The 16,671-nt window shown below is 38.6% G+C and overlaps 1 protein-coding gene across 4 annotated transcripts in view; it reads right to left on the reverse strand.

Annotated features, from left to right (window-relative positions):
- The window catches only part of cpne5b (copine Vb), a 108,376-nt gene that overhangs the window by 74,299 nt on the left and 17,406 nt on the right, over positions 1–16,671 (reverse strand). For all 4 annotated transcript variants that reach the window (XM_046384236.1, XM_046384235.1, XM_046384237.1 and 1 more), the window contains 2 exons: positions 7,489–7,529; positions 7,191–7,237 (listed from right to left, as the gene is read on the reverse strand). In XM_046384236.1, coding sequence (XP_046240192.1) covers positions 7,191–7,237; positions 7,489–7,529 — 88 coding nt within the window. The remainder of the gene's footprint in view (positions 1–7,190; positions 7,238–7,488; positions 7,530–16,671) is intronic.

A 16,671-nucleotide genomic window follows, 5' to 3' on the forward strand; every position in this document is an offset into this window, starting at 1 on the left:
GATGAGAGGAAGAGCAAGGTGCTAAAGCACATTTTAAAAAACAAAGTTAGTGTGGCTGCCTTCTTGCACTTTTTTGTTATCGCTCATTTCTTCCCATTCTCACACTATTGCTTATTACACATGCATATACATGAATTTACAGCCTGATTAATGCAGGTGCTTTCACACTGTGCTGCTGTGCAGAGTAAGCCAGAGATAGTCAAGCCATCCTGCGTCCTTGATCCTCATCCTCTCCCACATCAGTTACGGCAGGATAACTCGCTCATCAATCCAACAGAGAGAAAAAAAAATAAAGGAAGAGGTGAGGAAAATGTATACGGAGAGAAACAACATGGGCAGACTTGGAGAGAGAGAAAAAGAGAGAGGAAGAAAAATGGCCAAAGAGGTGTGAGGAGCAGGGGGAGGAAATGGAGGGCATAATTGTGTGTTGAGTGGAGGGTTAGGATGGAAAAGGAGAGTGGGAGTGGGAAAAGAGTGGGAAAGCAGAGGAGAGAAAAGGCAGTGAGCAAGGCTTAATAAATAAGGCCTAATTAGTGAGATTCTCACTCCCAAAGTGCCAAATGCAGGGAAATAAGCCAAGTGATGCCACATTGCATATACTGTTCAAAAAGCTGGTTAAGAGCTTCAAATGTGAGATGTAGCACATCTATAGACCAGTTATGAAGACTGGATTCTTTCAAAACAATATTTAATAATGTTGATAGTATTTATATATTAATATAGTTATTTATAATAAAAATAAGCTTCAACACAAGCACCGATAGTGTGATCAGATGGTCATAGTTGGTGAACAAATAGAGGAACCAAAGAACCTTGAATGTCAGGTTTTGAGCTCCTCACTCAAGCTTTTCCTTCTCATTCTTTACACAGCTACTTCCATCATTTTTATTGTGAACAACACCATTAATGGCTGAAGAGTGCACCCTCTGAGTGGTGATCTACTCAGAGATCCTCCCCTCTTGTTTTGTGCATGTACCCTGTCACTTTGAGTTCCCAGTTCCCAGCAAGTACAGCACACACGGAGGACCGTCTTATTCTGGAGTACTAACAAGCTCAAGGCATTCTGTGTCAGTTAGTGTGAGGAAATTAGAATACACACAACCTTATTTTGGGATAAGAACCACCTTAGTACAATATAATCTAAAATTAGTGAACCCGTGTCTTTTGGGAGAAGCATTTTATGCCAAGGTTGGTACTCCATCTTTGATTGATAGCTCAAAAAAACTCCCATTCTCCTCCAATGGTCCAATTTCCTGAGTTGGAAAACCGTTCTTCTGACTTCGGTGTGATTGTGAGCCCCTCTCCCTTCCCTGACAACCACCCACGGAACATTGCACAATGCAGCCATCTTGCACAAGAGCTTAGCACTACTGTTTTCACTTGCACTACTCTGTCATTTGCACAATACCGCTGTAAATATTGTTGTCATCCCTGACATTGTTTATATTTTTTTATTCTGGTAGTTTTTATATTTATATAGTGCTGTTTTATATTTATAGTAGTTGTATTGGTTATTGGGCTTATACCGGGACCAGGGAAACTAATTTCATTTCCTTTCTTCTGCCATGTGTCTGTGAAGACAAAGTCCGCAAGCCATTTTGCAAGATTTTTACACAGTGTCCAAGTTATTATTTGCACATGAGGTGGCATTCATGGGAATATTAACATTCTGGAAATAATTTATGTGATTATTACAACACCACATGAATGCATTTAAGTAAAATATAACTTCATCTCTGCATGTGTTGGGGGAACTTCTTTCACATGATAATCACTGTTTCTGTACTTACAGTTTGATATTTTTTCATCTTAATTAATTATCGAATTGGCCTTAATCCTCATGAATTTATCTTATTATTATTGCTTTATTAATTTTGTTACTCGAGTGCTCTAGTGGTGAATCAATTCACACAGTAATTGAATCAGAGTATTTCTTGTCTCTCTTGCCTGCAGCGTGAGATAAAAATGTAAAATCCAATGGTTCAGATCATACTCAGCCAAACGTGCCCTGTTTTATTGGAAAGCTACCAAAATATACAGTTTCAATCAATGTCAAGGAAGCCATTTGTGAGTAGGAGTTGATCTTGTTTTCCGTAAGACGGACGGCAGGTACTGTAGGTGGATGTGTGAGTTAACTTTGTCTTTTCAGTCAATACAGTAAAAACAACAAACGCAATACTTTGTGAGCAATTAGGACAACACAACTGCCATGAAACCAAACAACTTCTGTGCTGTTACACAATGCTGAAGACCTCTAAGGAACTCTAAGGCCTTTTTTATTTAAGGTTATATTTTTTTGCAGCCCACTCACTAAAGATCTAATTTTAACACCAGGGAGGGAAAAAAGTCGAGAAAAGGACACCAATGTTGAATCTGTGAGCCACCTGGACTTCCAAGAGACTCTGAGGTGTTGATGAGGCTTTGAGCACATGTTAGTAACAAGGTGAGTGATGGCGAAAATGAGCTCCATAATGTGATTTCCCAGTTGAGTGGAAGAGACAATACTGTGCTGCAGAGTTCATTAGACACTGCTGGGCTGCTGGAGCTGGCTAATGAGACTCTCGCATGAAGTCCCTGACCAGCACCCTCGACATGTACACAAACATACACACACACACACAGAGCAGCTAGTACACCCATGCATATGGCAAACTGAACTCTCTGGATTAGCAACAACTACTACTGAGACCTACAGTGTCTAGTATTGAAATGTGGACGTGTCCTTGTAAGAGTGCATGGTGTAAAAGGCCTCCGCACAGCAGAGCGATAACTGCATGAGTCTAATCCCTCATTATCTTTGTGGTTCTTTTGCTCCAAACTTGACAAAGATTTCATTATCTTCTTCCTTGGAGCAAACAGGCACCACCACTGGGGATCTGTGCCATCTGAATGTCCTGTAGTTCTTTGGTCATGTTCATGAGACAGCAGCGGTAAAAACGATGGAGTGAAATTGTGTCGACTGAGGGTTGTTTTTTTTCCAGTGTCATTAGTGTAAAGCACTGAGGTGTGTTTTAAATTCCCCAGTATAGACAGAGAGGGAAACACACAGAATATTTAATGGTCCCCAGGAATTATGAAGGTAATAGTAATTTTCTTGTTTAGAGAGGAGAAAGAGCCAAACGACCAACTAAAAAGCATTTCTTCCTTACACATATGACAAAAGTGGTTTGTCTTAATGGGAATATGAACCTCAGGGCTGTGGTTGTGTAAGTGGGAAACAGGCACATAAACACATGCACCAACACACTCAGGTGCAGCCACACACTCACGCAGAGAACCGACGGCATGTGGTAGCATGTGATGTCACAAGCAAATTAGACAATGGGAAAAAGATGAAAAAGGTCAGCCACATCACGCCTTCATAAAGCTGTTGTGTAAATTAGCGCCATCCACCTCCTCTCCTGCTCTCTCTCTCTCTCTCTCTCTCTCAGAATGACAGAGAAACAGCTTTTCACCATTTTGTGGTGTTCCGGCTCGCAGGCAGCAATATGCCAGATGTTTTAAATGTTTGGGCGGTAAGTCAAATGAGTACAAATTAATAAGGTTTGCTTCAAGCTCCCAGGAAACAGCCCTGAGCTGTGTGGGGTCCAAAAAAAGTGTCGCTCTCGGCATGTTTGTGTGAGGGACAGATGTACTAGGGCTATTGAAGTGAGAATTAGTCCTGAAAAAGCTCTGAATCTATTCACTTATTCCAAAATGATCAACCGATAACCTCACCGAAGATGTTGCTGAACGTGTGGATATGTAATTTGAGTGGATTATGTTTAAACCTTGAACATTACTGCGAGTTAGAAAACTGGCTGCTTTCATGCAGACATTTCCAGTCTTAATTAAAATGGGTGCCTATGAGGGAGCTGCTTTGTGCTCCTGCCGCTCGGGGTCTTCTTCATATTCTTGAAGAGAACTTGTGGGTGTGAGCACAAATTAAAGAGAAGATTTCTGGACTGTTTTACAGCTCCTCTAAACTTTAATGAACTACTTTAGCTCTGAATATTTTTGTACAACCCATGAATGCAAAATCTGAGAAGGGCTGGACATTACATGAAATTTAAACTCGGATTGTGTAACAAGTATGAATGATTTAAGAATGTTGAAATATGAATGCATGAAGGAATGGGAGGAGGTTGAAGATGAATGGATTTGAGGGTAAAAACCACATAAATTCTTTCTGACATATGATATTTCCAAGCAATATACCGATATGTAAAAACCCCAAATTTGCTTTTATGTGTCAGTTTGCATTTGAAAGCTCACTTCAGCTGAATTCATGTGAGAATGGTCAAGCAATGTGCTTTATTTATATATATGTGTCCATAACTTGTTTAAGAAGAAGTCTATTTTATTTATCAATTATTTTGTGGCACTTTTTTCTGATTGTACTCCTAGTACTCATTCATTTGTCAATAATACTTTTTTGTTCATCAGTATGTTGTAGCAGGACTGAAGCCCTATCTGGCAAACATCTCCTTATCTTATTATATTGTACATGATGACAGACAATCGTAGAACGTAGAACAATCATGTTATTCAAATACCAGCATGAAACAAAGACTGAAGCTGGCTTTCTATCCTGCACTCAAGTTAGTTTAGACATTAAAATCTTTCACTACTGACTTCTCAGGGGAAATGACCTTTGGACCAGGGGGAAAAAAAAACCCCAAAAACCTTCAATCAACCCAAATGTAAAATCCCTCTCAAAATAGTCTCCCTCCAACTCCAGAGCAAAACACTTTACTGCAGGAGAATGAACATGTGCAGATGATTTAGTTCTGTGATCTTGCACAGCTACAAAAAAGATGGAGACATACTTTTTCGTAATCAAGACCTTCATAACAAGCACCAGCTGCATTAACAGAACAGATACAAAGGCTTGCATGACAAATACCAGAGGAGGTGGAAATCCTCATTAACTGTGACCTGAGCCTGGCCAGTGTACTAGAGGTCCATGTCAGAGAATGTTATTTGAAAGTTCCTGGTGAGTCACCTGTGTAGCTGCCTGAGAACTGGGAGAGTTCAGTCTCACACAGCGTTACCTGAAGCTGCATCAACACCCAGTACTGTCTATGTATCTAAACACTTGTCCTTAGCCACATGACTATGGATGCGACAGTTCGTCTCCTCAAGGAAATGACTGCTTTATATGTTTCTATTTTTACAACCAAAGTAGTGAACATGACAGAATGAAGTGTACTTAATTTCAAATATAATTAGAGTGAAATGCTCGTTATATTAATTATGTTTGGTGTACTCGATGGGAGTAACAGCCTGCCTCACAGTCGATGGTTATCAGACCATAAAAAAAACAAAGCGCCTTTTGTGAGAAGTGTGAAATGGGTTTTAAAATGGGAAGATCTTTACATATGTGTCCACCTATGCTTTAAGTGTATGCACATATGCATTCCCATTCCCTCACAAACACACACATACATCTCAGCCTCAGCCCACACAGCCATCTGCTGAGAGCAGCGAAACACACAGGCAAGAGATGAGGGTCATCTGATTGTATAAATACATATGATTTCTGTTAAATTATGAATCCATTATATATCCATTATAAATCCACAGCGAACCACAACTGTACAAATATGTGGCCGCTTGGTATAATATTTGATATTTTGTGATGGTCAACTAATCCCATGAAAAAAAAGAAGAAAGTAATCAAAAGCAACAATGCATTGGTCCAGCTCTCATCATCTTCAAACCCTGCCTGTGGCTCTCAGCCCCAAGCTGAACTGTTTTCTACACTATATAGACCAACGTACTGGGACACCTGACCATTACACCAACAGGGACTTTAATGAGATCACATTCTAAATACATAGACAGCTTTGCAGCCCATTCATGCAATAGAGCATTTGTGAGGTCAGGCACTAATGTTGGACCAAAAGGCCTGGCTCACAATCTCTGTTCCAGTTCATCCTGATGGATGGGGTTTGGATCAGGACTCTGTGTGGGCCAGTCAAGTTCTTCCACACCAAACTCATCCAACCATGTCCTTTTAGACTTTGCTTTGTGCACTGGGACACAGTCATGATGGAACAGAAAAGGGCCTTCACCAAACTGTTGCCACAAAGTTGGAAGCATAACATTGTCCAAAATGTCTTGGTATGCTGAAGCATTAAGATTTCCCTTCACTGGAAATAAGAGACCGTGAGAGACCAAGCCCAACTCCTGAAAAACAGCTCCACAAACAGGGGTGTCTGGATACCTTTGTCTATATAGTGTACGAAGGGGTCAAAAATATTCAGTTTAAGCCATCGATTTGTTGTTGTTGTGAGGTTTGTATTGTATTGTATAATTGCAGAACTGACTCAAAATAAGCCACAGAACAGTTCATCATGCTGAAGGTCACCCATTAGAACGATGTGGCTCAGTTATGTTTTTATTAGTTTTAGAACAACAGCGGTGATCTTTGTCACAGACGGATGAGGTATATCGAAGTTCAGATTGTCAGTGAGATCAGTTCATTTTGACACATTTGACAGTTTTTGCAGTGGCTTGTTCAAGTAAATGGCAGGCTTCCATGCAACCTTTCCTGACAGATGTTCAGTTGAGGTTCTGCAATTACTTCAGTTCCTCCACATTGCTGAAGAGGGTAGTTAGGTAAAGAAGATGTACAGATTTCAGATATGTTTGTGAGCTTATTAGTGTGTCAATTTTCTGTTCTTTTACTCACTGGCTATCATTAAATGTTTTCTAGGTTTTATTTTACCTTGACAGAACAAAAGAACTGATGGATAAATGGCGATTTTGCAGATGATAGGTAGTGAGGCTGGACGGAAACGGACTGTTTGAATCAAACAAGGCTCAGAAAGATGTCTGGCTTAATGCCTCCCCATTGTGCTGTTTATTCCCCAAGTGTCAGCGTATTGATCATTACATCGTGACAGTTTCTTCTTTGTTGGCTCAAGCGTCCAATTAGAGAGTATTTCCCTGGCATTTTCAGACAACTGATGGCTGTACAGCTTTAATGAATTGCTGAAGTCCACTACTGCATGCACACTAAGAAAAGGAAAAAATAGAAGAGCGGACATGTCTTAACTACAGCCTCACACTCCTCACCTGACACGCCAACACACCTTGTTCACACACACACACACAAACAATTACAACAGAAACACCACAGACAAAAACCAAACTGACTGCAGTTCTCTCTTCTTCTTTGTGTGTGTGTGTGTGTGTTCACTTACCTCTCTCCACTGTTTGGTTTCAACACCTTGCGTGTAGAGCACACATACTGTGAAAAGTACCAGATGGGGACAGAAAGAGACAAAATGTGACAAAAGAGAAAATGAGAAGCAAAAAGAGAAACAAATCAGATAAGATTCCGAACGGAACAGCCGTGACTGTTCCCAAATCACAGGGCGACATATCCACAAAGACATCAACCAAATGAAACCGAGAAAAGGTTTATCTATTTATTTATTTATCAGTATCTGCATAGGCATGACAGAGGGGCAAAGACAAACATACAGCTGACATACTCACATGGATCTGACTTGGAAAACGTGTCTTTATCCAGTAGATTTCTGGAAAGCGAGAAAAGAGAATAGAGTCAGTTGTTACTCAGTGACAAAGAACCACTTTAATTATGTATGCTTTTATCTCACATCTGAACCTCTGTGTTTTGACTTTTGTGCATACATGTATATTGCTGTTGTGATTACGTAACTGAAGTTCGGTGAACCATCTAATTGAAGATTCACATGAGACGTGTAAAATTTTATCCTTTTAAGCGACTGTTCAGCCCTCCTCCCCGGTTGCCCTTTCAGATTTTTCATCACCACTCTTGGTATCAAAAGCTAGCCATGACACCGTACAAATAACTCAAGGAAAAAAGAAAAATAAACACACAAAGTAGGTGAAAATGTAAGTGGAAACACTCCACAGAAGAGGAAGAAAAGAGATGTCCCTCTACACCCTCAACATTAATCTTTTATACTGGCTCCTGCTCTGCTTCTAATCATTTGTTCGAGTTACAAGCAGTGTTTCTGGGGAGTCTTGTCGGGCAAAGAATCCAAAATATGTTATTAAAGTGCCTCAAGTACACTTTCACGACAGTAATTTAAACTGGATCTTAAAGGCCCAGTGTACCCCAACAACATAGTGTTTTGAATGATTCTGGCAGAATAAAACTCACTCACAAACACATAAATTCCCGCAGGTGTCTGGGAAAAGGGGCCTTGTTCAGGAGCCTGAGTGGACTGGTTGCACGGCAGACATTTTGACATGTCATAGCAGAAAACCCAAACGTGCATTATATTGCATGGTTGTTGAATTCCACTTAGAGGAGGTCCTGCTATTGTGGATGCTGCTTCAAGTCACTGTTCATGCAACACTTAATGGAACTGAACCATCGATATTGTTATTAAGTCCACTCGTGTTTATCCTGCTGTGACAAGTCAGAATGTCTGCTGTGCAACCAGTCCATTAAAGATGCTACTAAGCGCTACTGTATGATAATGACCCTACAGCATTGCTGCATTATCAAGTTCAAATCAATATATCCCTCTGGGTATAGTTTCAACCAATGGCTGGAGCTATTTAAAGGTAGTTTACTGCATGACTGGAGATAGAAGTATGGATAGAGTTCTGTATGTCTGAGAGATAAGAAAGCACTTGAACATGACACCACAGTGTTGAAGAGTCTGGGTGCTCAAATTATTTCGTACTTACAATCTTTTGCATATGCAAGTCTGATTTTTGTAAATGTGCACAAACACACCTGGTCGGCAGGCAGGAATATCAGCAGAGAAAATTGGTGGGTTTGCTGTCTCATACAATTGCTACCTGATTACCAACATGTTCATGTTTACTGAGTGCTCATCTCTTTCTCTGCCGTCCAAACATCCGCCACACCTCCCTTTTTGCAAAGATATTCATTGTGTAACCTCACATTTTTCATATTAAGGTGGAAACAGTTGCAGAGTAACAGACTTGGTACAAAAAACAAAAATGGTATTTATTAGCAACTGAGAAATATGACAGCTAATATCAAGAATCACATTTTCTCTACAGATCACATTTTAAAGGAATCCTCTGAACATGAAGTTTGATTCGAGCCCGGAACATTGATTTATAGCAAAGGTTGGTGACGGGAAATTATAGGCTGTGTAATGTGAGGAAAAAGACCAAAAAGGTCATTGACAAGAGTCTCTTTCAAACTGTGTCCTTCTCCGCCTGTCTGTCCCACCCCTGCATCCAGTCTCTGTCGCTTAATCTGTGAAGTGATGTCTTCTAAATTTTTGCTTTTTTTTGTGTGTCGTTTGAGAGTGAATGGAAAATGTAGTTTATCATAAGATTATGTGCTGAGAAAAATATTATTATGTTACAATGTGTTATTCAAAATACTGTGGTGCAGGAATACATTTAAGATAAGAATTTCTTCTCTCTGTGTTGTGCAAGAAATTTGATCTTTCTCTATTTTAAAACCCATTCAGAAATTCAGGCATTGTTTAAAACTTTGACTCACGTTTTAATTTTGCCTTTAGATGTTTCGATCTTATTGATTATATTGTGTTTGCTTTATGTGCCTTACATGTCCATAGATATAGATATAGATATAGATACATTACAGGAGTCTTTTATCTGAGAAAACACTGAAAATGTAATCACCTCTGACAACCTCTCACATGTCTTGTGTGGGTGCCAGAGTGCTGCTTTTCTCTGCTGCATCACAAGACCTTCATATAACTATTTCTTTTATACTCGTAGGAATTTCACTATAACATTTACATGTTTTTTTTTCTTCTGCAATCCCATCTTAAAACAGAAGGTGGGTCAGCTAATCAGCTTGCTTGATCTATTCGCACATTTCGTTAAGATTTGTTAAGACTTCTTTCTCTGAGTAGACCCACAATGACATTTACAATCATCTTCGAAAGCCTATAAGCCCAGTTTTTACTGTTTTATTTGACAATTATACAGTGTCACATATAACTAATGTATCTGATGAGAGACTGAATTGGGCTTCCTAACTTTTACAATATTACTTGTATGAGACTGTTCAGTGGTGACACAAAATGGGATAGATAGATAGATAGATAGATAGATACTTCCGTTTTAGTCTTGATAAACATGTGGAAACAGTTAAGAAAAGCACAGGTTTCTTGCTGCGTTTATATATGATCCAAAGACAATAAAAGGACTGAATAATCTGCATCTGAAAGAAAAAATCCTGTCTAATCTACACTGAAACAAAAGTGTTTCCATCTCAGAGCCTGTGTGTGGGGAAACAATGCATCTAATACAAGAATTGTGTGCAGTTCTCCATGACAGCACCTTTTATTGGAATTTATTCACCAAATGCATAGCTTTTTGGCCTGCTTGATGTGTGCATTACATTCCTTCCATCTGTGCGACTGCCATCACATTTTCCTGCACTTTCCTCTTCTCTGCATTCTGTCTTTCTTGATCTCTTCCTGAGCCTTATTTTAATGCATTTTCTATAAATCTCTCTCTCTCTCTCTCTCTCTCTCTCTCACTCTCCCTCTAAATTAATCTCTCAACCTCTGCTCGTGTTTCGAGTGTCTGTCTTACACCTCCATCATGCTTGCTTGACCTTTTCATAATGCCTGCCAGAGGCTACTGTGTACCCAACACTATTACCCTTCTTGTTCTCTGAGTCACTACAGTGACATGAGAGGCGAGATGCCAAAGCCTGCTGGCTCCTTTTGATTCTTCTGTCTCTCTTTCTGTTGTCCTAAATCTTCAGCTCTGTTCTTCCATCAGCCTCAATCTATTTTGATCTTTTGTCTGCTTCTGTATTTCTTTCTTCCTCCCTTTATAGCTTTCAAGAGCAAGTTCAAAAGACAATTACTGATGAAAAAGAAAAAAGAAAAACATGAAATACCGAAATCTTGTTTTCTTTCCCCCTGTTATGTTCAAAATTACAAAGACAATACTTTTCAATGTTATGTGATTCTCGAAGTGCCTGCAGTTGAAGATTTGAATTTTAAATTCTATCTGCACAGTCAAAGGTCTGGGCAAAAGTGCCTTTCATTGCAATTTGATTTAATTGAGAAGGAAAATTGATTTGGCACTACTAAAGCGAGATAATTAAACAAGGTAATTGGAGCAGACACAGCACAGACTTTAAAAGTCATTTTATCCTGATCAGAAACAGAAACATTTCACTGCTACAACTCCAGCAGAAAAAAATACTTTTGGGGGGGAAAAAATCTTGTTCTTTTCAGTTTATCACACTTGTAATATCCTAAATGTCTCAGGAATGTATTGTTTCTAATAATTCGATGCTTTGTTTTCTTTATTATATTCAACCTTTCTCCAAATACATATTCAATTAAATTTGGATTCCCTCCATCCACCAAACCATCCTAACAGCCCTCAAAGGGTACATTACCAACCAATTTCACTTGCAATGTAACAGATTGTAAATATTGTATATTGTTGTATTGTGATATTTTAAAAATATGAGACCAGAAAATCAGTGACTTATTTGTATGAGCCAATCAAAAACACAGATTGGAGTCAAATACAGTAAGAAATTCAAAAGAAAACAAAATGTTTGGGCAAATTTCAAAAAACTTTATAGGGCTTCTACTCCTGAGCCTCTAGTTTCCAAACTGACCACACATTTTCTTTTGTTGTTGTTGATGACGTTGTTCTTGATGGTGATGGTGATGATGATAATGTTGTTGTTGTTGTTGATGATATTGATAATGATATTGATGATATCCAAATGCACACCTCTGTCCTATGCAGCCCCTCACTGGTTGGGAGGACCCACATGCTAACAAAGCCATGTGTTGTTTAATATGATGGAAGGTTAGCTGGTTGCTTATAAACATCTTACATACATTTTATACCTGAAAAGAAAAAAGTTAACTTGAATGCTCACTCACTAGTATTCATTACCTGTTTTGTTATTTTTACACTGAGCAGTTGCATGGCAAATTAGAAACTTTATCCTCATTCATTTTGTCATCCAGGCCCTACATCACTGTTGTTTGGTTTGTTTTTGACTTTAGTTTTAATAAATTACGCTTGTATGGTGCCAGTTTGTGACACTTCGAACAGAGATAGCCATGAATGTGGTGGAGGCGGTTGCTATTTTTCTCACTTCATCTAAACTTATGTTTCATCATAATGAGAATAGTGTGGGAGTCTACCTAACCTTTCATTTATTCTATTTTTATGCTGAAACTATTTGCCAGGAATGCATCAGATAGTGTTTAACTTCCTATAGTCTACCAGAGGAAATCAAAGGAGAGAAAATATGTAAATGTCAAAGCAATTTTTATTGTAGGCTGAAGGAGCCAACTGGAAAGGTTCTACACTGCTGTTGGAGGAGATAATTAACGGTCATGGACTGTCTGTAGGCTAGTTGAAACCTAGTAATACTACAAAAAATAAGACATTTCAGTGTCCAAAGTGACCTGCAAGATCTAATGTATTTAATTTGTGACTCAGTTTCTCATTGAACAAATGAAAGTGTCTGTAAAATAATTGTCATACAGTCACCTTCTCCAGTTTAGATCCTGTAGAAACCCATGTAGACTAGAAGTTGAACTAATATGACCATAGTTGAAATGGGCTACAGGAAGCATTATTAATTTGGTGCAGGACATTTTAAGATTCTTCTTCTCCTACATTTAAAACAGGTATAATAATGACAAATTAATTATAACTGTTAAATTATTTTCCTGTTAGCACAAGTGAAAAATTGTCAGGGAAGAACTTTTATGTACTAAACGTTGTAAACGTCAGGAGTATTTTAGCATTTTTCCTGTTCCTCTGTAACCCATGTTTGCTCCTGTAAAAGTGAGCTACAACACTGATGTCAAGCTGATTGTGGTGCATCGTTAAATTTTACCGTCAGCACCCTGAAAAAGTCCAGCAATATTCACACTGGACACTCACCATCTGCATTTTTCTGTTATAACTTTAACCGTGTGTATAATGTGTGTGTGTGTGTGTGTGTATGCAGTGACATTATCACCCAAGCATATAAGCATCCAACCAATTATTTTAGTATTACCTCCCTTGCTTTTTCTTTTTCCTAATTTATTTCATGTTTTTCCAGCACACTGGTTCAAAATGAATCAGCCCACATGTCATCCACCACTGCCTCCTCTCCATCTTTGTCATTTGCACCTCCGGTTTATCTCTCAGCTGTGTATTTGTATTATCCCTCTCCTTTATCTCTTGTGTTAAATGTTAAAATGTTAAATGTAACCTCCACTTGCTTTCATCCCTGTGTCATTACTCTTTATTTCCTAAATGTTTCACTCATTCAGTGCAGGTATTTTTAGGTGTGGCCAGCAACCAGCTTAAATTACTCTGACATGCCAGAGGTCACAGGTTCAGATCTCAAAAAATTGCTAAATGGAATAAATGTGTCCCTGCGCTATCATGCATTATTAAAGCAAACACAGTTTTCACTTTCGATTGCAGTGTTACATTGATGTGATAAAAGATTTTCTCGCAACAAAATCACCTCTCCTGCTCCAGCTAAGGCAAGGTCGATGTAATGTAATGGTTCAGTCACTTTTTCCATCCTATTAACAAATTTCAGGCCAACAGTAACTTTCTTTCAGGACTGATATCTCTGGGAGCTCTGGGAGCTTTTAATTTGAAGCCACCTTTTATAGTCAGAGGATGGCCACGTACAGTAAATACAGTTCATGTTTGGTTTAATATATTGTGATGGAAAGCAAACTATATCTGGCACAGTAAACAACACTGCATAAAGATTACTACCCTCTGTGAATTAAACACAGTACATCCTCTTGAGGGACTACATCCTTTTTTTCTGCTTTAGGCAGAAAATATGTTACCTACCATGTGTGGTCTGGGCTATGAGGTCCTCTGGGAGTGCTGTTGCCATCTTTCCAGGGAGATAATTGGGGAGGAAGATGTTTTTTAAGCTTTGGATCCAATAACCTAAACATGATTTTCTTTAGAGCATGATAGATGAGTAGCTTATGTTGCCATGGTGATCTGCTTAAAATTCAGTCATTCTGTGAAGGAAAATATATCTTGTTTTAAGCCCATAGGTTGCACAATAAGCTACTAAACTAACATTGTGGAACAGAAGGCTTATCTTGTTATTTAATGTTGTCTCATATTGTGTGAGGGTTGAGGGTCATTTCTTTGACTGTATGATGGCCCTGAGAGGTCAGTGCATTGTGACAGGACCAAACACATAAAAACCCTGCAAATACAGAAAACACAGCAAATATATACTAATATATAATATATATACATATATATTATTTGGATGGATCATTGGATGGTTCATTTGGTGCATTTAATTGTATCACTGACACATGCTACACAGAAGGGATGTTCTGAAAACTAAGTGAGAGATGGCCAACATGATGTTTACTTATTCAAAGATAAACTTTTAATATTCATGAAAGTGACACAATTAGAGACACTTGGTTTATGTCCATTAGCGAATTATGCAATAGGATGAAAATCATTACATAATTACATCTTAATTACACATTACTTTAAATACAACAGAATAACAGCATTTGGTAAATAAGCAATTAAAAACATTTGGTGCCATTAAGTTATTAAAAGCTTCTACTTTCTGACGAGTGCATTTTAGAATTTGTGCTCTAGACCTCAAACAAAAACCATTTTCATGTTGCCTCACTCAATCTGAAGAGCAGGATAATTGCAGCCTGGAAACATAAATGATAACTATTTTCTGGTTTTACACATTACTCGTTATTGTGTATATGTCATAAAGGACAACGAGTCAAGCTGACAAGAAGGTAAGCGGTGTTCATCCTTACAACTCCTTTCTGAGCCTGTCTGATACATGCATGCCACAAATATTTCAAGTACACAAGTAAAAATAGCAATTAGTGTTGCTACTGAGAGAAAGGCCTCTGTGTCAGAGTAGGTTCATCGACCGTGTCTGAAAAAGGATGCTTTGACCACCCGTGCAATCTGCTATATACAAATAGTACACAATGTACATATTACATACAAGCTATGCATTTATAATTATTGTAACGTTGTAATTATTTTTCCCACCAGTTCTGTGTATATGAGTGGACGAAGTAAAATTCTCAAGCAGTTTGCCTCTGTGTTTGAGAGAACCAGGCTTTTATTTAGGACAGCCTTGAATTTTAACACTGAGGCTTTTATTGAGAAAAATGTGACAGCATATTAACATATAATTGATCAGGAGTACTACAAAGAAAAAAGAACTGCAATAAGAGTGTGTGAACATTATTTCTTTTGACAAACAGACACGACTCTGTTGTATTGGTGGAATTAGTGCTGAGCAAATGGACATCATTATGAATTTACCCTGTGAGCTTCGGTTGTGCAGCAGCATGAGGACAGAATTAAGAACAGATTTAAAAGAAAAGTAAAAAATACATAATTGGAGGTATATAGTAGAACACTAGAAATAAAAGACTAGGTCAATTGCAGTACACGGGGATGTTCATGAAGACACTCAACCAGGAACTGGGACAGGAACTCAACCTGAGTGCATTCAAATCTAGGTCTGCTGAAACAAAACCTCATCAAAGTGATTCTTTTATTATCCTGCATCAAGTGCAACCCTCACAGCACCACAGCATATGCCTTCCTACACACCAGCTCCAAGTCAACAATGGTCCTGCCCTAAATTTTGAATAAAACCTCACCCAAATTTTCATCAGATGCAGTGCTCATCAACAGCAATGTGCAGTCACATCAAAACCCCAAGAGCTTTACTCCAGAGCTGCATGTAGAACAAGAAAACCAATGTTGAGAAATCATAAATCAGCAGAGATTTTGAAAATGGTGTGAAAGAGTGCATGTCTTCAGGGTTGCTGTCTGTGGTAATTACTGTAAAGTACAGTTCTCTTTTATTAATAGTGAACAGGAGATGTAGCCTGAAAAAAGTAGCAAGAAGGAAAAGAACACATAGAAGCTCAAAAAAATGTTTGATGAATATGAAAGAATCAACATCCTTCTAGGATTGTATGTGAGTTTGCCTTAAATATGCCTTTCAGAACAAGAATAAAGTTTTTGCCAGGGCATCATAACAACTACTGCCATGACATTAAATATTTAAAATGTGTCACCACATTTGCATTAGGTGTTGCATAATCCATTTCAAAGGGATTGGCAATACTAATGGGGTTTCAAACTAACTTCCTGAAACACAACTTCCCTCATGTAAATGAGGTTATGAAAAGATCTGAGATGTGCAGAGGCAGCGGGGGCAGGATATGGGTATGTATGTCTCTGTGCACAGGGGAAATTGTGAAATCATGAGAGCAGGAATTAAGAGAAAATCAAATGTAAGAACAAGAAAAGGGGAGGAAAAAAATGCGTGTCATAGAACGTGTGTTTGTGTGAGAGAGGGGGAGCTGGAAAGAGAGGGAGAGAAAAATGAATTCCTTAGAGATAAGATCAGAAATAGAGTATAACGGAGCTCCTCTCGCACAGTGAGGAGAAACAAGTCCCTGTCAGACAGACACACAGACGTAGCTGACTTTATTTACAGAGATCTGATACGAGCCACAATAATTAGCTGGCTCCTTCACTCTAACCTGCAGGAGGTTCCTCAGCTCCCCAACACTAACTGCTCTCCTCGCAGGCTGAGAAACGCGTGATAAACATCTAGGGATGAGTGGTTCTTTTTGAAGAGGCGTTTCAAGACATGAAAATTGAGCTGATGAAATTCTTGACTTA

This window comes from Scatophagus argus, chromosome 3, assembly GCF_020382885.2.
Source record: "Scatophagus argus isolate fScaArg1 chromosome 3, fScaArg1.pri, whole genome shotgun sequence".
Taxonomy (NCBI): domain Eukaryota; kingdom Metazoa; phylum Chordata; class Actinopteri; family Scatophagidae; genus Scatophagus; species Scatophagus argus.